The sequence below is a fragment of the Plasmodium berghei genome (genome assembly GCF_900002375.2).
Source record: "Plasmodium berghei ANKA genome assembly, chromosome: 7".
Taxonomy (NCBI): Eukaryota; Apicomplexa; class Aconoidasida; order Haemosporida; family Plasmodiidae; genus Plasmodium; species Plasmodium berghei.
Window position 1 is genome coordinate 688,615 of NC_036165.2, and position 22,731 is coordinate 711,345.

Consider the following 22,731-nt stretch of genomic DNA (forward strand, 5'->3'; position numbering starts at 1 on the left):
AATGGCTAGTATGAATAGCCATATTTTATATAAATTAAATCCTATGAATTTATGACCATATTAAAAATTTAGATATTTATGGAACATAATATGTTTGAAACAATAAGACAAAATTATTATTATTATTATTATTTTTACTGTTATAATTATGTTGTCTCTTCAATGATTCATAAATAGTTGGACTTGATTTTTAAAATGTTTATAATATGATTAGCATAGTTAAATAAAAAAAGTTGAAAAATTAAAAAAAAACATATAAACACAAATGATGTTTTTTCCTTCAATTTCGATATCATATAGCAATCGTATTAGCAGGTAAATGAGCAAGGTTAATAAAAAAATGGTAAAAAAAAAAAAATTGGGGAAAAATAAACAAGGTGTTCTTTATCTACACTTTGGCTTTACAATGTATAATTTATATGCATACAAAAAAATTTTGATAAAATTGTAAAAAGGTGAATAAAATAACATTGTAACAGTAGTAGATAGTAAAGGGAAGGTGTTGCTCAAATAGTGTCGAAACAAAACTGGCATAAAGAAAAATTGATATTGAGCAGAGGATATGCGCATAATGGTATTTTGTTTGTTTGTTTGTTTTCTCATTTTTTGAGACAGCTCAATTCTTTATGTCCACAACATCATCGGACTTTTCTTCTTCAGGGTAGAAATATTCATCCTACAAAAAAAAAAAAAAATTATTTTGAAAATTTATCATAGATGGTTATAATAATAACTTATAAATATGAGATATATATATATATAATTTGTGAGGGATATGTATTTTATTTTATTAATTTCATTTTCTTAATTTTTATATTGAAATAAATTGATCACCATTTCCATTTGTTTATGGGCATTTAATTCATTTATGTGTTTTTCAATATCTAACAACCTCTGTGACATTGTTTTTATTATTTCATTAATATCGCCTAAGAATATAAAAAAATATATAAAATTATTACATTTAAAGAGGAATAAAAATACAGGTATTTGAATACGTCTTTCATAAATATAATAAAACAAAAGGTGTTTGTATTATTCAACTTACATTTCCCTTTTTTTTCAGCAATATCAGTCAAAGAGGTGAATGCAATTTGTAGTTCTCTAAGGCGAAGAAGTAAAATGAAATGAATAAGTGAAGTGAAATGAAGTGACATGAAGAGGTGTAGATCGGGTACCTGTGTTGAAGATTGCATATTTGGTTAAGGAGAGCTAGCTCATTTTGCATATACTTGTTTTTTTTTTTGATAAAATTGATATTTGTTTTTATTTCCTTGTGTTGAATAATATTATCTTCATTAGTTTCTTTATTTATGTTTTTTTTAATTTCTTTTTCTTTCATTTTAAGATCAACTAATTTTTCTTTTGCTTCTTGGATTAACTTTTGTTTATCATCTATGGTTTTATGTTTGTTGTCTTTATCGTTTACATTGTCATTTTCATTTATAGATTTCGAAATATTTTGTTTATCATTTTCATTTTTTATATCCATAATAGCATGCGTAACAACCACACATCTTATATATAACAAAAGAATATAAGGGATTTCTTTTATGCTTGCTAATTCGAGCCATTTTTTAACTTGTAATTTCATTTCATTTTCATTAGTATTAAAGTTCATTCCTCTATCTTTGCATATTTCAATAAGTGTGTTTTTTTTTAAATTATCGATCCCCTCATATATTAATTCTTTATCTTCTCTGTGCAGGCGTAAAAAATGATGTCGTAATTGCAAAACAACATGATAATGAATACTATATGGTTTTAATCCTAATAAATGACAAATAGTTTGTAATGTTTTTAAATTCATTTGATCAAGTACAAATTCTTCTTTAAATATTTTTGCAATTTTTAATGTATCATTAACATTTAAGAATGGATTAAGATCTTCTTCATCTTTATTTATTAATTGTTGATGGAATTTATTTAAAATTTTTTTTTTTTTATCTGAATCTATTCCTATATTTTCATTTAACTGTTTTTCTTTTTCTTCAATTAATTGTTGTAAAAATTTAGATAATTGTTGTTTTGCATATAAATTTTTTTTAATATTATTGAAATTATCATCATTATTTTTAAATGTAGAAGGTAATAAATTTGGATAAATTTTTAAAACAACTGGTAATAAAAATTCAGCAAATGGAACTATTACAAAAAAAGAAAAAGGTATTAATTTAAACATATCATTTATAGTTCGTATTAATAATTTATATTCAGAATAGGAAAGTCTATGCCCTTTTAATCTTTTTATTATTAAATTTTTTGATATTTTCATATTTGTTAAAAATAATAATACTCCAGTTTTAACCCAATCAATTGTATGTTTTATATTTTTTTTCAAATTTTCATAATGTATTTTTAAGATAGATGGCTGAAAAATAATTACTTTAATTACAGATCCAGATTTTTTTATAAATTCCATTGCTATTTTAAATCCATTTGTTCCTTTATTATAATATTTAGCAATTTTACTTTCTTTTTTATTTACACATTGTTTTGGTTTTTTTTTTTTTATTAAATTTATAATATCATTATGCTGAGAGTTATTTGAAATGGATTCGTTATTATCTATTTCGTTTTTTATATCATTTGTTTGTGTATGCTTAAAATTTGAAATTGATTTATTTGTATCTTTGCAATTTGTTGAAAATGGTTTATGATTCAAACTTAGTACATAATATATGCTTTTCATTTTATTCAAATTGTTTATATGGGTAAGATTATTTGAATACAGATTTGTATTATTCCAAACTTTATAACCTTTGTAATTTGAATTTTGTTCATATTTTAACGATTTGGGAATAGATGCATTTTTAAATTTTCTAGAAATTTGATTGTTGTTGCAAAAAAAGAAACATTTTCTAGAAATTTGATTATTGCTAAAAAAAAAGAAACACTTTATTGTTTGACAATCGCAGATCTTTGCGATTTTGTTTTTCTGATGGTTTGCTAATCCCCATGCCATTTGCATTTTTTTTTTTTTTTTTTGGTACTTTTTTTTTCAGCACCCTTTTCAATTTAAAAAAAAAGTAAAATGATTTGTATCAGGAATGTATAATACAATAACACATCGTAAAAAAAAATGTTTATTGTCTATATATACAAATTAGAATTTATAGTTTTAACCAATAAAATAAATATACATATTTTTTTTTTTCTAAATATGCTTTTATCTTATTGATATTCCGTTTTCTTTGATTGGGAAATTTATGATTATGCCGTTTTATGTTCTTTTCCTTTTATGGTATATATACACATTTAAAAAAAAAAAAAAAAAAAAATTTATTCATTTTATTCTTCTATTATAAGTTAATTAAAATTGTATTTTAATTTACTGTCTTTAACTTTTTATATATTTGGGTTTAAGTTTATTCTGATAAATTGTGCTCTTAAAAAATATTAGTGAATATATTTTAGCTAGCTCTTTTTTTTTCTTTAAAAAAAAATGATTATTCTACGATTTTTGCATGTTTTGCAAAAACAACTTGGATTAAAGTTTAAGAATAAGTAACGAGAATATAGAACAAATGGTGTTTTTGTAAATATAAGGACATTATATAATATACACTGAGTTACTCTTTTAATAATACAAATAAACGCTACATATATTCCAACTAAGGATATACTATATATCAATTTAAAAAAATAATAATCATATTTGCTTTTCAAATTGTTAATATGTCACTAACACAATGGAATTAGATAAACTGACTATTAAGTATTTTTAATTGTAAAAAAAAAAAGCAAAAAATAATGAAATATAAAAATATCCATCAAAACATTTTGTAGAAATTGTTAGAAAAGAAAAAAAAAATTATTATGTCATATAACTAATTATCTGAATAAATAAGAGTACAAAAATATAAAATCAAAGGAAATGATAAATAGGCATACAAGGGATATTATAGTATGTGAATTAAATATGCATATAATTTAAAGGTGTGAAAAAATATATTTGCAAACATATTTAAATAAATTTATGCATAATATTGCATCAAAAATAGTATACGAGTTTGAATACTTGGAGCAATGTTCATGTATATATATATATATATATATATATATACTACGCATACATACATATATAGCGTTCTGAATATAAATCATAATTTAACATGATGGTTAGTGGCGCTTTGTTATAAAGGTAAACATTTTTAATTTTTGATTTTATAATATAACAACATATACAAATTAATATAGAATAAATAGATAAATATATTTTTTCTTTCGTGGAATGTATATGTATACGATATATATTAACAATAAATTTCAAAACAGGACATGTATGTATATATATTATATAATATTTTTTTTTTTATACTTTTTATCATAAATAAAATAAAAATAATTAAATATTATTATGGTATATTTTGTATATGTTTATGCATATTTATGTATATACGATTTTTCAAGGTGATTTTGTGTGATGTATATGAAAAAAAAAAATAATAATAATAAAATAAATAAATAAATAAATAAATAAATAAATAAATAAATAAATAAATAAATAAATAAATAATAAATAGCAATTAAAAAGAGATTAACACGCGTTTGTTTTTTTGTTCGTTCCTTTAAGTTATTATCGTTCATTTATTTGTTTATGTATTTTTTGCAGTAATTTAATATATATTAAAAAAAAATTAACATTTCCATAGTGGAATATATCACTATTTTGTTTGCTTTGATTTGTATTAATACTGCCTTTTACAATTTTATATATAATCATGTATATATAATTTGCATACATAATCATGGATACACAATTATACAACTCAATGTATGATGTTTTTTTAAAAAATGATAAGACATTGGCTATATAACAGGATTAAAAATAAAATTCAATAAAACATTGTAAAATAGACCAAAATAACAAAAAAAAAAAAAACATAAAGGATATCAATTCGAAAATTATAAAGAAAAGCATATTCCAGAAATATAATTCAACAATTAAATTATTAAGGAGTATTGTATTAGTCTGTATGTATATAGGTTTAACTATGAATAAAATATAGATACTGGAAAAAAGTAGAAGAAAAAAAATAACTCCTAAATTTTGTGAAATAAAATGTGAATATAATTATCACAGATATTGTATTTCTTCGCATAAATCAGAATGCATATAAATATATATTTGTGTTTGTATATATTTATTAAAATAAATAACATGCTGGTTTAAAATAAACAAATAATATTTATTCGAAATGAAGAATATCATATTGAAAATATTAAAGAATATAGCGATAAATTATAATGCGACAAAATATGTGAAAAGATTTAAAAATATTATTTTTCAAAGTTTTAAACATATTATTATAGAGGAATTAGAATTAAACAAATTTAGTATAAATAATATATTTAATGATTATATAATAGATAATTATGTTAAAAATATTGACTTAAAATTAAGTGAAGTAAATTCAAATGGCCCCTGTTCAAACCCAACAAATAATTTTACTGATTATTTAATTTATTTAAATTTGCTAAATTATAAAAAAAAAGAGTTGCAATTTAATATATTCTTTTGTGATAAAATAGAAATTGATTGGGATACAAACCACACTGGTTATTTTTATGATAATCTTTTACTAAATATCGAAAACGTTTATATATTGCTTAATGTTATTGAGCTTTCTTTCGAAAAAGGGAATGTCCAACATGGAAATAAAATCGGGGAAAATGATGAACAAAACGGACAAAACAAACAAAATGAGGAAGGTGGTAGTGAAAAGGATTGGATCGGAATGGTGATATTTTTTACAATTGTCTTTCTGAACTTTTTAAAAGAAATGATTGTTGAAATTGGAAAGTGGATTTACTATTTAATAAGTTTATTATTGAAGAATATATCATATATAAATATATTAAAAAAAATATTTAGAAAAATAATTTTAGAAAACACATTATCTATAAATGTAAAAAATATGAATATAATATTTGAAGAAAAAATTAGTAAATGTGAACAAAATATGTTTTTGTCTATACATGTAGAAAATTTAAATATAGATAATTATAATTATATAAAAAATAAAAAAAAAAAATTAAGAGAGGAAATAGATGAACAACGGGTAAATAAGAATTTATCTGGATTTTATAATTATGGAAAATTAAATAAAATAAAATTTAATGAAAATAAAGAATATTTAAAAATGCTCCTTACAGGTTTTACTATTTATTATGATATAAGAACTCATTTAATTAGTGGCACAGATATTAATTTAGATAAAAATAAATATATTTTTTTTTATAACTACAATATAAATTTTATGCATAAAAGAAAATGCTTAGTTGAAGATATCGATTTGATTTGCATTATTTCGAAAAATATTCAAAACATTCAAAACTATGTGATTGATTTGATAGTATCGTCTCTTAAAATAAATTTTATACACGATAAGTTTTATGATTTATTTTTATTTATTTATAAATATTTTTATTTGTTGTGTAATAAAAATGTTTGTCTAAGAAAAGATAAAAAAAAAAAAAAAAAAAAACAATCTAAGAATGGCTATTTTGCGAAAACAATTGCAAACATAGAATTCAATATGAATATTGAAATGTTTAAAATAATGTTTTATTACAATTATTATTATTATTTGCAAATCGTTTTAAAGGATGTTAATTTTTTAATATTTTTTGTGAAGAAAGAATGGAAAAGTAGAAAAATCAGACAAACATTGTTAAATAGTTCTAAGCCAATAGTATTTAATTCTTATATTTTAAAAGATTTTATTTTTTTTATTGAATCATTTGTTATAAAAGAAGAATATTCTAAACTATCACTAACCATATATACAAAAAAAAAAGAATTTATTTATTTAAATAAAAGAAATATGATTATAAAACGTATTCAATATAATTGTAATCATGAAAAAGAATTATTAAAATATTGTAATTTAGAAAGCAAAATAAATCGATTTATAAATATTATTTCAGATGGGAATTATGACAAAACCAAAAGGAATAGTATAAATAATAATCATGAATTAACATGGAAAGATAATGGACAAAGGTATATACATGATAAAACTAAAAAGTATAGTTTATATTTTCGTATATATAAAAAGGAAAAAGGAATAAAGAATTGTCAAAATCCAAATTATTACATAAATAATATATATGTTTATATTGAAAATATATATTTCAAAATAAAAAATTTGGATAATATATATTCATTAATAAGTAATATTCCAGATAAGTTTTTTTTTATATTATATTATATCATTAGTACATCAAAAAATTTAAAAGGAAAATTAATGGATAACAAAAAAGATAAATTGACATATCGAAGAAGCAATGATATATGTCTAAATGTTAGATTAAATTTTATTGAAATAGAATTAAAAAATAGAAATATGGCTAGTTTTTTTTTTTGTATACATAATTTAGCATTATATAATGGAAATGGGAAATTGCGTCCTTATAAGCGACATTATTCGGGTTTTAATTTTTTTAAAAGAAAAAAAATAATATTTTGTAAAATAACAAATATATATTCATATATACAAAATGATAAAATCACACATGTACTTTTTTACCCATTTAATTTATTTTTTACAATTCATAATTATTTAAAAAAAAAAATGAAAATAGAAATATTATCTTTGATAATAGAACTTAACAAAAATGCAATTGAAATTTTTAAAGACATATTTTTTATTCCAGAAAAAGAAACAAGTAGTAATGATCTATTTTATGATTTTGAAAAAAAAAGAAAAAAAAATACAGAACATATATATAATGGTTATAAAACATTTAATAATGAATTAATAAATGTTGTTCATAAAAGTTTTACAGAAATAAATCCCAAAGTTGAAAATATATTAAATGAATATGATAATTTTATAACAATTTCTAACGAGTTAAACATTCTTTTTAGTTGTATAGACATATTTGTTGATGTTTTTAATTTTGAAAAAAATAATAAAGACGATGAAAAATATGATGTTAGTTCATCTTTTAGTATAACATCAGTTCTTAATACGCTTGAAAATATAAATATATATTTTTCTTTTCAATACATACATATTTATTTTTTTTTTAATAATGATTTTGTTGAATTAGGAAAAAAAGCAAGTAATAAAAATAAAAAAAATAAACATGTATTAAAAAAAAAAAAATATATGAATATATTATCTTTTTTTAATGATAAAAATAGAGCGAACAATATTAATAGTTTAATAAGCATAAATAATGTAAATGTTAACAATAATATTCCAATAAAACCCGTGGAAGTATTTTATATAAAATGTGAATTGAAAAATGTGAATTTTTTTTGTAATGTTAAAAAAGATAATGATAAAAATTGGAGTTTAGGAAAATATTCAATTTCAAGCAAGTTTAAAATTACAAATTTTCGAGTTTTATATAATTTTTATTTTATTCCAATAAATTTAGAAACATTTGTTATGAATGGTTTGTGTGTATATATTTTGAAGGGATCTATTTCTGATAAAGAAATAATAAAAATAAAAAAAAATGAAGATTCAGAAAAAAATAAAAAATCAATGTTTATTCTAAATAAATGTATGTTGGAATATGTTGATAAGGAAAATATTTTGATAAATAAATGTAAATGTATAATTAATTTGAATTATATAAATATATTTATATACGATTTTTTTATTAATTTATTTTATTATATATATAGAAATAGTAGGACAAGAGTATTTGATAAAACAAATGAAAAATATAGCAAAAAGAAAGAAAAAAAAATGAAATCAAATATAAATTCAATAATAAAAATACAATCAAATTATACAAAAATGTTGAAACGTATAAATATATGTAATGATTTATTAATTGCAAAAAATATATTTAAAATTTTCATTTTTTTTTCAATTAAAAAAACAAATATTTTTTTCATTTTTTATGATAAAGTAAATGAAAATAAAACATATTATAATTCCGATAATTTATCAAAATTTTATAACACTCATTTAATTTTACAATTAAATTATTTTTTTACTAAATTGAAAAATGAAATTGTACATATAAAATTAAGAGATACTGGACTAAATGCTTATTCATTTAACAATGATAATTTTTCATTTTATCAAAATAGCTATCCTTTTATTTCGAAATATTTAAATAAAATACAAACTTATTATTATATATTTAAACCTCGGATTTGGATCTGTTTAAAGTGGATAACACTTACGAGGTGTAATTGTTTTATGCATTATATGAGATGTGATATAAATAGAAGAAATGTGCGAACTACTCAAAATGAGGAAACTATTAAAAATGGGCAAACCGAATGTGTAGTGGCAAAATGCAAAGATAGAATAAACAAATCTGGGAAAAAAAAAAAAAAAATTTTAATAAAAGTCGATGAAATAAATATAAAAATGTTAAATTTGTATAATTCTATACTATTTATAAATTTACATAAAATAAGAATATTTAATTATTTAAATTTTATTGAGGAATTAAATATATATTTACAGTTATTTGCAACAACATTTAAAAGTCCATTTTTTGCAAAATATTTTCCTATAAATCATTTTGAATCTCGGAATGAATATATGATTGAGTTTGATATGAAAGAAAAAGAAACAAGTCAATTTAAAAATAGTAGTAAATATAATAAAGTAGAAAATGATGAATTGATAATAGATAAGGATTTTTATAATGAAGATACAATTAATAGTACATGGATTGAAATTTTTTATAAAATGTGTATATTTAAAAAAGTAATATGTTGTATAAATGTAATAAAATATAATTACACATTGATTTCCCCTATTGTAAATAATGACAGAAAAAAAACTAAGAAAGAAATACTTAGTTTAAAAATAAAAAAAACAGAATTAATATTAAAAAGAAATAATATAAAAAATTTAAATAAATATATATCTTATTTTAAATACAACTTGTGTGCAAACATATATGGAATCAATATATTTATAAAAAAATTAAAAAAAATATATATTTTATTTTGCTCTAATTTTTTATCTTTTTTTAGTAAAATCAATGGATATATGCCAAGAAATGCCATTTATCATGATTTTGAAAAGAAAAAAAAAAAAAAAAAAAATATTGGAGAATCATATGTATTGTATAAAAATAATTATTTAAAATATATCCGTTGGAAAAATAGTTCTATAGGATTGTTTTTTAAAATTAATAGACAAATAAAACGAAAAATATCGGATATAATTTTTTTAAAAAAAAATAATAATATTTTGATTAATTTAGAAGCTGAACAAACATTGGACAATAAATTTCCAATAATTGTAAAACTCGAATTAAAATCATATATTAAAAATAGAGAAAATTATTGTAGTGAAAACGATTTTGCATTTTATTTGTTTTTAAATGAAGTGACTATTTTATCTGTAGTTAGCATATATGTGAATATTGTTAATTTATTTGAAAGTTTGAAAAAAATTACAAACATGTGGATGAAATGCAATAGAGAAGCAAATAAAAATATAGAAATAGAAAAATATACACAAGAAAATTGTAATAAAATTGAAAAATATTATAGAAAATATCAAGTTAATAAAATAGATTCTGTTTCATTTTTACAATGTTTAGAAAGTTTAAAAATAAAGGTGAAAAATATATTTTTTTTATTTTATGAATATAATATGAAAATGTTTATAGGTTTTTATTTGAAAGAAATAAATAATATATTATATATAGATCATTTAAAAAAAAAAAAAAATTCAAATGAATATCAATATTATTTTAAATACATACACAAATTAACAGAATCAGTTTTGTTTACTAATAATGTTTATTTTAATTCGAATAATAATATTTATATTTTTGAGATTTTCAATAATTTAGTAAATAAAAACAATTTAAGTTACTTAAAGGGTATGTTTTATTTTTTTAAGAAGCAAAAGATAGATTCAAACTTGTTATTTTTAAGACAAAAAAAAATAATAAATAATCTAAAAAAGAAAAGACAAAAAGAATATAATGGGAAAAACAATAAAATACAAAATTTATCTATTTGGTGGAACAAGCAGTTAAAAATAGGGAAAAAAAAATATTCAATTTTAAAAAAAAATAAAATAATTAAGACTGAATTTCCATATTTTATTAATACAAATATATTACTTCATAAAATTATCAAATTGAATAAGAAGATACGTATTCCCAGTGAGTTAGATATAGATAATAAAAATAAAATGGTTGTTTTTGTAAAATATTATTTAAAAAATAAAAATACATTTATTCATATAGAAACTAAGCACACATTTAAAAATATTTGCATATATTATCCACTATACGCCATTATAGAATTAAATAAAATGGTAGATGCATTAAACTGCCCTTTTATTTATAAATTATATTTATCTACTATTACAAATTCTCAAAACAATGATAACGATTATATTTCCAAACAAAAAAAATGTGACATTTCTTTTGATTTTAAAGTTTGCCTTTTAAATTTTAAAATTAATCTTTTGTCGGCATATACATATTCAATCAGAAACATTAAAGAGGATGATCTCATAAAAAATGAAATCGAATTTAGAGATGAATCTAGAAAAAAAAATAAGGAAAATGATATTTTTAAGGTTCAGAAACGTGGAAATAATGATGATAATAGTGATAGCGGTACTTTTGAGATAAAATTGGAAAAACAAAAAAAAAAAAAAAAAAAGGAAAAAGGAAAAAACAAAAATGGCAATGAAATAAAATTCCAACATTTGGATGGTATTCTTAAACAAAAGGACGTGAAAAAACATAAAAATGAAATTGAAAAGAAAAACAGAAACAATAAATCAGATGAAATAGACGAAAAAAGCATATTGGAAAACAAAGAAAATGAAATAAATATGAATGAAATAAATAGAAAACAAAGAGCATTCTTATATGTTTTTGTTCTTAAAACAGATATAAATATAGATATGAAAAATAAAAATAAGAAAACAAAAATAAAAAAAAAAGTAATAAATAATAGTAAAAAAAATAATATTACTTTTGTAAATAAAGTAAATATGAATGTTTCTTTTTCCCATTTAAATGTAACAAGTGGCTTGTTGTATATATGTATTAACGCTGAACCTTTTTTATTTAACATAATAAGAGTTCAAAGTTTATTTAAATCCGTATATGAATATAATAATAGTTCGAAATACTATTTTAATATGTCTAGAAATCACAGGTTTAGACTGAAAAGAAATGAAAATTTAATAAGTCAAATAGAAAATAAAAATATTTCGAAAATAACTACTAAAACAAATAAAATAAAATTTATAATTATGAGAGAATATTGTACATATAATACAATAGATATAATGAATATTTTATTATTTTTTCAAAATATTAGTTACTATTTAAATTGGAGTAAACGGTCATGTAAAAAAACGAAAAAAAATATAAAGAATAAATCAAATGAACATGTTAAGGAAATTAATACAGACTTTGCAAGTAGCTATGACATATATAATAATATAAAACATGAAGGTATGGGTGCTAGCCAACATCATATAAGTGGTGATGCTTTGGATATTTATTCAACAAAGAAAAATGAAACAAATATTGATGGTTCGAAAAGAGAATCATATTATTACGAAGAAAAAGAAAGGAAAGAAAACAAAAGAATAATTGAGAGTTCTTATTTAAGTTATAATAATGAAGTTATAAAATTGGAAAATAATTTGAATGAAAAGAATCAGAAAAAACGGTATAAGAACAAAGGAATGAAAAGAGAATTAAAAATCGTTGATGAAATATTAGATAAAGGTTTGTGTGGAAATGAGAAAAAAAGTTCAAATGTGAATTATTGCCTGAACAATCAGAAAAAAAAAGCTATAAGCAAAAAAAATGTTAATGTAATTATTGGAAGTAAATCTATATATATTAATAATAATGATTTGTTGATTTTGAATTTGTTAATAGAAGAATTATTATTTATTCAAAAAAAGTTGAAAGGTGGTAAAGTTGTGTATTCGTGTAAATATAATTATAATGGTGTAATTATATCATCGAAATTTTCCAAAAAAAAATGTATAAATAACCAAAAAAAAAAAAAAAAAAAAAAAATTTGAACAATGCAGAAAAAAAGCGAAATTCAAGCCAAATTATAAAAAGAATGAAAAACAAAATAAATATTTCAGTAGATATGTTAAAAATATATTTTATGACAAAATCTTATGTGCATGAGCTATTTTCAATAAACAGTTTTAACAACATAATTAAAATAGAGAATACATATATAAATAACAAGATGAAATATTTGTTTATATTTTTTAATTTTAATAAAGTAGACACATTAACTGTCATTGCAAATGATTTAGTTAATTTTATTTATACTAATTCAATTAAAACATCGTTTATTGATTCATTTGATTTATCATGCCAATATATTTTGAATAATAAAAAAAATAAATTTTTGATTCATATTAAAGATGAAATAAATATTAATTTAAATAAAAATATTATAAACTTTTTTGTTTTATTTAAATATAATTTTTTACATGATTATTTCGATTATAATGAATACAGTGTGTTTAATCAGGCAGGTAGCAGTCGTGATAATAGTAGAGTTGCCATTGTAAAAGATTTAAGGAAATTTATTTTTTATGGAAATATATTTTTGAGAGAATATGTAATTATTCGAAATTTCACTTTTTATAATTTAAAATATGAATATGAAGATAATGTTGGTTATATAAATAAGAATGAAGAAAATCTAATAGTTGGAAATAATTTATATTTATTGAATATATATATGATTGATGGCAAAATAAATTTATCCAAAAAAATATATATAAAACGGGCTATACAATCGTTAAATAATTCTAATAATATAACAAGTAATAAAGATGATGGAAATTTTATTGAAAATAATGATGTCAGTTTTTATAACAACAACGAATGGGCTAATAATGATGGAAATAAAAATAAATTTCGTCCAATTTTGAACGAAAAAAATTATCTTTACATTGATGTGGTTGTACAGGAAAATAAAAGATGTATTAACATATATCCTTACTTCTTTATACATGTGCTATATAGTAAATTTTATGAAAAAAAAAAAAAAATGAATGAAAACGATGTAAATAGAAAAGATAACACAAAAATGAATATTGAAAACAATGATTGGATAAAATTAAAATTCATCAAAGAAGAATGTATAAATACTTGTTTAATACGAAAAAATGAGATGCTATTTAGTGTACCTTTTAATTTTATAAAAAAATGTAAATATATTCAGCTAGCTTTAAAAGAAGATAAAAAAATATTTACAAGCAATAAAATTAAATATAAAAATATATTTAATCTCCAAAAATATGCGTATAAGGATATTTATGATATAGAACATTATGTGTGCTGTTGTTTTTTTTATTTATTTCTAAAGAAAGAAAAAAAAATGAAAAAAAATAGAAAATATATTTCAAAATATGAAAAAAAAAAAAAAGAAGAAATAGTAGAAAACACCTTTCCAAAAAATGATGAATATAATAATTATTATAAAATATTTAATGTAATGAATATTGTTAAAAATAATATGCATATTATATCTATAGAAAGTTGTATAAGAATTATAAATTTAAGTCCACTCGATATAAAAGTTTTGCTAAAAAGGGAAAAGGGAAGTATAAACACATATAGTATAAAAAGCTTTGGTTACATAAATGTTTATGAATTTAATTTTTTAAAGAATATTATTTTAAATTTTTGTATGAGCATACATAGAAAATGGGTTGAATTTATAAAAATTGAAAATGAAAATTATTTTAGAGAATATAAAAATGATAATGGATCCAACACATTTTCTAAAGATCATTCTAAACAAGTTCATGATAATAAAAAAAATGGATGTCATATAATAAGTTACAAAATAATACAATTTAAGAATTTATATTTTGTTATATATATATATATATATAACAATTGCTATAATATTGCATTTCTAAGTAAATATAACATTTACAATTTTACAAAAAATACATTATATTACCATTTAACACATAATGAAGAAGAATGTACAATTGACGAATTGAAATATTTATCTGAAATAAAAAAACATAAACTTAAAGATACATTTAATATTTTAAAAGAACATATGTTTGTTTTGCATCCATTAATAGAAAATGAGATAATAATAGATAATAGCAATTTAATAAAAATAAAAAGAAATAAATTTTATAATTATAGTATAGATGGGAAAAGTCAGAATAATTTAATAGATGAAAAAGATAATACAAAAAAATATATAAACAATTATTGCTTTAATCACAAATTTGTTATAAATAATAATAGTTCTCGAATTTTAAATACAGATGTTTCTATTTATGAAATAAATAAATCATATACTAAAATAATTAATTTGAATGATGAATATATAAAAATAGATATAAACATAGTTACTATTCATTCATTTAATATAGTGTTTATTCAATTTTACCCTCATATTATTATAGTAAATTTAACAAAATATAATTTAGAATTAAAGTTGAAAAATAATGAAGAGGTTAAAAAAAAATATCAAAATATAAATTATGGAAAAAAGTATAATGAATTAAAAGAAAACAATTCGTATGCTTCTTGTGATAGTATACAAAATGACGAATTAAATTTTAGTGAGCAATCTGAGTGTTCTATTTCTAGTTATGATGAAATAAATAAAAAGGAGGTACCTATAACAGTTAGTTCAGATAATAAAATAAAAAATTATTTTAAAGCTGCATCTCAATTGTTTGACATAACGATAAATTCAAATAAAAAGAATAGAGGTAATTATATAATTTTAAGGAAAATGAGTATGAACGAATTAAATGTGAATGATAAAAATGCATGGGATTATATTAGTTTTAAAATTAAAAATAAAGGGGAAGAAGAAGAAGAAGAAGTTGATAATAATACAAAAGAAGAGGGGAAGTATAACTATTCGGAAAAAACAAATGTAAATAGATTTGCAAATTATGAAATGATTATTGAATATCTTAAAAAGAACGCAAATTCGAATATAAAGGGAGCAAACAATTTGATTGGGAAAAAATATACACGATGTAAATATATTAAAATTAGTAAAAATATGAATAAATATTTTTATATGTATAAATATAAAGAAATTAGATTTGCAAATAGAAAATTTGAGAATAATGACGAATATAAGTATTATGGAATAAAAGAAATGCTTTTTAATATAAGTTGCATAGAAATTAAAAAAACAAATTATATATTTATAAAGAAAATACCATTTCTTCTTAATTATGAGATGGGTTATTTTCAGGGTGGAATAACGATTCAATATGTTAGTAGCGAATCTGATATTCCTGAAGAATTTTTTATATTAAAAAATGAAAGAAAATGTTTTAATGAAACATCAAATAAAACAAAAAAGGAAAAATGTAATGATTATTTAAATAGACGAACATATACTTTGAAGAAAAAAGAGGAACATGTACTTGAAATTGATGGATATGAGAATTATCAGAAAATATATGATGGATTTAAAAAATTAAATTTAGGAATGGTTTGTAATTTAAAAAAAAAAAATTTTAATCTTATATTAAAAAGTTACAAAGAAATTGTAAATAACAAAATAATAAAAGAAGGAAAGATATATATATTCAACAATTTAAATATTCCAATTTTTGTGAGCCCAGATAAATCTAATTATCTTTTTTATATAAATAAGAAATATATATATTTTAAAGAAAATAAATATTTTTATTTTTATTTCCCTAAATTTATATTAATTAGCAAAAAGTTAGTTTTTTTATTCAAAACGGATAATAAAGTACATGAATATCGAGGAGTTAAAAATTATATGCACATAATAAAAGATGATAATATATTTCAGAATTTTTATGTTATGAAATTATTTTTGTTTTGTAGCATAGTTTCAACTTTTCAATTTTATTCTTTTGTCTTTTTAAGACGAGCATGTTCCTCTCGATTTAGTGGGAAAAAAAAAAGTGTTCGAAAAAATGGAAAAAGAAAAAATAGAAAAGAAATAGTTTATTTTGAATTATATTTAGTAAACTTTTATTGTGATATAATAATAAATAATAACAACGAAATAAATATAATATTAAATGGAATAAATGAATGGCATTTCATAAAAAAAATATTATCGATAAATTATTTTTTTAATTTTTTGAAAAACAATAAGTTTGATAAATATCCTAAAAGTATTTCAAACGTTACTTATATAAACAATATGTATGGTTTGAACAGTAATGATTTATTAAATGTTAAATGTTTTATACGAAGTATGAATTTGCTTTTTAATTTTGAAAATATTTCAAATAATTCAGAGAATTTGCGACAAAAAATATATATAAATAAAATACATTTAAATCTATACACATTTCAATATTTTAATAATAGTGTTGTTGAAAAGAAAAAGCGTTGCATCCAATTTTGGGGAAATACTAGTAGTCGATATAATCCAAAAACGATAAAAGGGGGATTCGGGAATACAGAAGAAAAAAATGAAACATTTGAGAAGTTTGACATTCACGAATTTGAATATTTGAATCGGGATGGTTACTTAGATTGTTTAGAAAGTTTAAAACGTTTCGAAAAAAGTCCAAATGTTGTGAAAAGTACCAGAAGTGACGAAATTGCGAAAGAATGTTTAGGGAAAGAGCTTGCTGTGGAATGTTCTAAAAATATAAGGATGAAAAATATTCGAATAAAGAATAAGAAATTGCTTGGTGAAATGTTAGAAAATAATTTAATTTTGAGAAATAACAATGAAATATATAATATATATAATAAGTTAAAAAATAAGATATATTGTCATTATTACTCTTTTATGTTTAGTGATTATATACGCAATAATAAAACATATAAAAATATTTTTAAATTATTGAAAAGTCAAATTATTGCAGTATGTTTTAATAAATCTGATTTTTACAAAAAGATATCCATAACGATTGATAATATTAGCATAAAAAAGGATATGTTATATGATAAAAAAAAAGTTGAATATAATTATACAATTTTAACTAAATATAATAAGAATGAAAGTATTTTATATATAAACATTAACTTATGTAAACAAACTTGTATGGAATATAAACATATTTATAATACTTTAAATATATTATACGCTTGTTCATATATAAATGCGATTAAAATGGGGAAAAATATAGGGGAACAAGATTTGTACAAAATTAAAAAAGGAAACTATTCTTTTTCAAATATTTTAAATAATATAAAAAGGGAAAAAGGTGTAATAAATTTCATTGATATTGAAAATAATATAAGAAATGATATTATTAAAAAAGCAAAATATAATATTTTTAATTCTAACAATTTTTCAAGAAACAGAGAGCATGCTTTACTATACAATATATATTATTTTTATAAAAAAAATGGAAAAATAAAAAAAAAAGAAAAAGATAATAACATTGGTGGAAATAATAGTAGTAGTAGTAGCAGTTGCAAACGCTATAAAGTAAAGAATTTATTAGAATTTATTGAAAATATAAAAAGTAAAAAGTGTGAAAAAAAAAGAAAAGAAATAAAGAATTTATCTATAGAAATATCTAGTCTTGTTTTGACATTGGACTATAATTATTTTATTAATATATTGCCATTATTTTATGATTATTTTTGTAAAAAATTAAAATATTTAAATCCTATAAATAACTTAAAAGATGAAAGGAAAGTATGTTTTTTACACATGTATTATTACTATTATTTAAACAAGTTAATGGGAAAAAAGCGATTTGAAAAATTAGAACAAATAAAAAACATTGGTAATTATTCTTATACAAATGATATAGTTATATGTAGACAAAATAAAGAAGAAAAAATATTTTTATTATATATACATAATATTAATATAAGGAAAACAAAGATATATATAAATGTAAATTATTTATTAAAATTATTTTTAACAAAAAATTTCTTGATGAATATATCAGCCATAAAGATTCAAAATAAACAAAAAAAAAATTTAAAACATATTTTAAAAAAAATAAAGAAAATATATTTTTACAATTATATTAGTATATTTTTTTATTTGCTTAAAAATATAAATATATCTGAACATTCGTCTTATACAACATTAAATTTCTTAAATTTTATTGAAAAGTTTTTAAAAAATAATTTACAGTTATCCCCTTTACAAAATTTATATAGTTTAATTATTACTTTAAAATATAAATGTGAATATGAACTTAATAATAATAAGATAAACCAAGATAGTTATTCTATAAATAAAAAAAATATTGAAGAATTAGTAAATATTGAAAATAATCCTCTTTTAATTATGTCTGAAAGGGATAAATATTCACAAGAAATTGACAATAGTAATAATTATTTTAAAAATATGTTTTTATTTAATTATTCTAACATTTTTTCTATGAATATATTTTCGAAAAATACAACACAAATAACTAATCACCCCAAAATACACAAAAGTTTAATGAAAAAAATAATGAATTTAAAAGAGCGAGAAAATATATTTTCAAAAATTCATGAATCATATAAAAATTCTGATTTGATTTCCAATTTTAAACATACAAAATTTAGTCAAAATTGTACCAAAAGTACACAAATACAATTTGACAATTCAAATGGCATTTCAGAATCGTCAAATATCAAATATAAAGATAGCAACAGCTCTGGAAATTATTTAAAAAAAAAAAAAAGTGGTAAAATGAAGAAAAAAAAGAACAGAAAAACAGACAGAAAAACAGACAGAAAAACAAACGTACAAAACATTACCCACATATCGTTTACTCACAACTTAAACATCAAAGAATAAGACCATTGTGTATTAAACATTTTAAAATATTTAGTTTCGTCCTTTTTTGTTTTTTTTTTCAACTTAATTTTTTGTTATTATGTGTACGAATTTGACTTAAACTATTTTTTTTAGTTTATTATTTTTATTGTTTTATTATTTTTATCGTTTTTATATTTTTTACTAGCTTTGAAGTTAATTTTTGTAGGAATGTTTTCCCTATATATATTTATTTAGCTTTACAACTTGATTGTTTTTAATAATTTGAATTAAATTTCAAAAAATATGATTTTCATGAAATTTGTTTAAATTGAAAATATATTGTTGTACAGAATTATAGAAATATATTATAGCGATAAATTTAATTATATATTAGTCTTTATTTTGTAGTTTTATTTAACAATAGAGACTTTTAATAAATTAATTAAATTGTGAAATTATTCCAGCATAAGATACAGATGATTCATTTATACTTTGAGCGGGGTTGGACTGAAATGGAATAAAAAAATGAGTGCGGAAATGGAGCGTACATAATTAATAAGTAAATATGTGTATGTAGGAAAATGAAAGATTTAATTTACATTCCGAAATATTATATAAGAATAAGATATGCATATATACCTGTGAATAATGCATTAATTGTGTTGATAATTTTCCGGGGAAAGATTGAATCAGCTGTGAAATAACAGATGAAATAGAAAATTAAATGACAAATGAAATAACAAATGAAATAACAAATGGTGAAAAATTACCTGAAGCATAATTTTTATAGGATTAGATCCGCATATAGTATTGTGAGTTTTTTTTAAATAGTCGATAAAATCTGAAAAAAAATAAAATTGCCATTTTTAATTTTTTTTGTAAACTATAGTATATAAAAAAATAAATATTTTTTGAAAAATTATAAGAGTATTAATTTAAATAACCTTGGACATGATGTTTCGTGATAATATTAATTCCGTCTTTATCCATATTCTTTAATTTGACAAAAAAATGAAAGAATAAAAAATAGTAAAATAATGTATCGTAATAATATGTAAATGACTCTAATTGTTGCATATACACATTTTTTTTATCAAACCTTAATTAAATTGACTTACCTCAATTTTTTTATGAATATATTTATCATTATATTTTTCTAATATGTTTGTAAAGCTAAATCTGAAAAAATTAGTTTAATTATAAATAAAAGTGTAGCATTATGAAAATATTATAAAAAAAAATTATATATTTTTTTTTTTGAGATCATGCAATATTTATAAGTAATATGAATACCTTCGTCCAAAATGACAAAAATCAGAAGAAAATATAAATGCATTTGTTTTGTCTTGAAAATATTTTTTTAAAGGGTTGCCTATATTAAATTAAACAAAAATATTATATATAATAGAGAATAAAATATGGTAAGTATATATGTTTATATGTGTAATATATTTTTTTATTTCTTACAAAATTCGTTAATTTTGTTAATATCATTTCCTATACATCCGACGTAGATTGGTACTATTTTAATGTCTTTTCTGAAAAATGTTTGTAAAATAAAATATTCATTGGTAGATTAAATTAAATTATTACTTTTTGCGTGTTATTTTATGTTATGTTAGGTAATAATATAAAATTAAAACAGTAAACAAATTGGGATTACTCTTTAATTATATATTTTATTAGTGGCAATTGCATTTCTATCGAATGCTCTTCTTCATCATCAATTTCATCAATGTAGTCATATAAATTTTGTGTGCCATTTTTCATAATATCTGATATAACTAAAGTGGAATAAATATTGGCGAATGAAATAAAATTGGCTATTTTATTCATATATGTATATTTAAAAAACGTGTAAATATATATGCATTTACAGTGGTAAGTGATAAATTACCATTTTTGTTTATTTGTAAAAACCCGAAAGGTGTTTCATATTTATCAACTTGTGGAAGTAAGCATCCTTTGTTGTAAATATGGTGATTTGGACCGAGAATAAAAATATTTTTTCTGAAATAAAAAACAGCCAAATTAAAAATTATTAACAATTAATAATTTTTTTATTACAAAATCATTAAAAGTGTAAAAAGTTCTGAACAGCAATAATTTTTTGTATAATCATTAAATAGGTTATATATAAATCCATTTCACACATTTATTATTCGTCTTTATTTTTTACTAACATATTTTCAACATTTATACAGGAATAAACATGGGAACTAGTTTCAAGGCAATAAGCATATCCTGCATGGCTTTAAAATAAGGGATTTTTTATGTGTAAACATATACGTAATGCATATATAATTCTAATAGAAGTCAATTATATATAATATGTATTTTTTAATTACGGGCAAATAGCAGCTTTAACTTGTTGTTTTGGTAAATTTATTTTTTCAAAAAGTGATTCTATGGAGTTTTTCAATACATTGCCTATAGTTACAAATGAATAAATTAAGAATGTAAATATTTTGGGGGGCATGCGCTTATACAGTTTTTTTACGAATGTCATTTATTTGATTTTTATTCTACAAATATATTGGGTATTACTGTTGTCGGAATACCAGGAACCAGAGTGATATGCTCTTCTATAAGTTGACATGATTAAATTATTTTTAAAAATAGGTTTCCTTATTATTGTTCTTTTATTTTATTCTTATCCCTTTATATTATTTTAAAAAAATTATATTACTATTAAAATTTATGAACCCAAAAATGCATAATTATTATAATATGGTTATTTTTCCAAAGAGGAGTTTTAGTTGATCATTTTTATTTAATTTATATATTTAATACGATTTTTTTTTCTAAAAAAATATATTCCCTTTGAAAAATTTAAGTGAATAATTTATTATTATCACACCTTAATGAATTTCCAAAAGTACAACGATGAATATTTTAATAATAAAAAATTTCTTTTTAGTATAATGTACATATTTTATTTATATTAAAGGAGTAGCGATTTTTCTATAGGTGTAAAATTAAATCTTTGTAAAATTTTAATAAAAATAGTATCCATAATACAAATAGTAAAAATGTTAATAAATATAATAGTTAATTTTTCTTTTATGAAATAT

General features: G+C 19.6%; 3 protein-coding genes across 3 annotated transcripts; 1 reads left to right on the top strand and 2 right to left on the bottom strand.

Annotated features, from left to right (window-relative positions):
* Nucleotides 1–616: 616 nt before the first annotated feature.
* Nucleotides 617–2,971, bottom strand: PBANKA_0719400 (LETM1-like protein, putative; the record flags this gene model as incomplete). The annotated part of the gene is made up of 4 exons (XM_034564109.1): nucleotides 617–676; nucleotides 835–929; nucleotides 1,049–1,104; nucleotides 1,179–2,971. 4 exons carry the CDS (start codon nucleotides 2,969–2,971, stop codon nucleotides 617–619), a joined length of 2,004 nt encoding a protein of 667 aa, XP_034420938.1.
* Nucleotides 2,972–5,201: 2,230 nt separating this feature from the next.
* PBANKA_0719500 (conserved Plasmodium protein, unknown function) lies at nucleotides 5,202–19,696 on the top strand (the record flags this gene model as incomplete). Its single annotated transcript, XM_034564110.1, is given in 2 exon segments — nucleotides 5,202–12,992; nucleotides 13,007–19,696. The coding sequence occupies 2 exon segments, from the start codon at nucleotides 5,202–5,204 to the stop codon at nucleotides 19,694–19,696; spliced, it is 14,481 nt and encodes a 4,826-aa protein (XP_034420939.1).
* A 399-nt stretch (nucleotides 19,697–20,095) lies between these two features.
* PBANKA_0719600 (memo-like protein) lies at nucleotides 20,096–22,256 on the bottom strand (the record flags this gene model as incomplete). The annotated part of the gene is made up of 12 exons (XM_034564111.1): nucleotides 20,096–20,164; nucleotides 20,297–20,350; nucleotides 20,428–20,498; nucleotides 20,602–20,650; nucleotides 20,776–20,836; nucleotides 20,951–21,029; nucleotides 21,125–21,195; nucleotides 21,321–21,441; nucleotides 21,555–21,667; nucleotides 21,841–21,909; nucleotides 22,006–22,087; nucleotides 22,205–22,256. 12 exons carry the CDS (start codon nucleotides 22,254–22,256, stop codon nucleotides 20,096–20,098), a joined length of 891 nt encoding a protein of 296 aa, XP_034420940.1.
* Nucleotides 22,257–22,731: the final 475 nt, after the last annotated feature.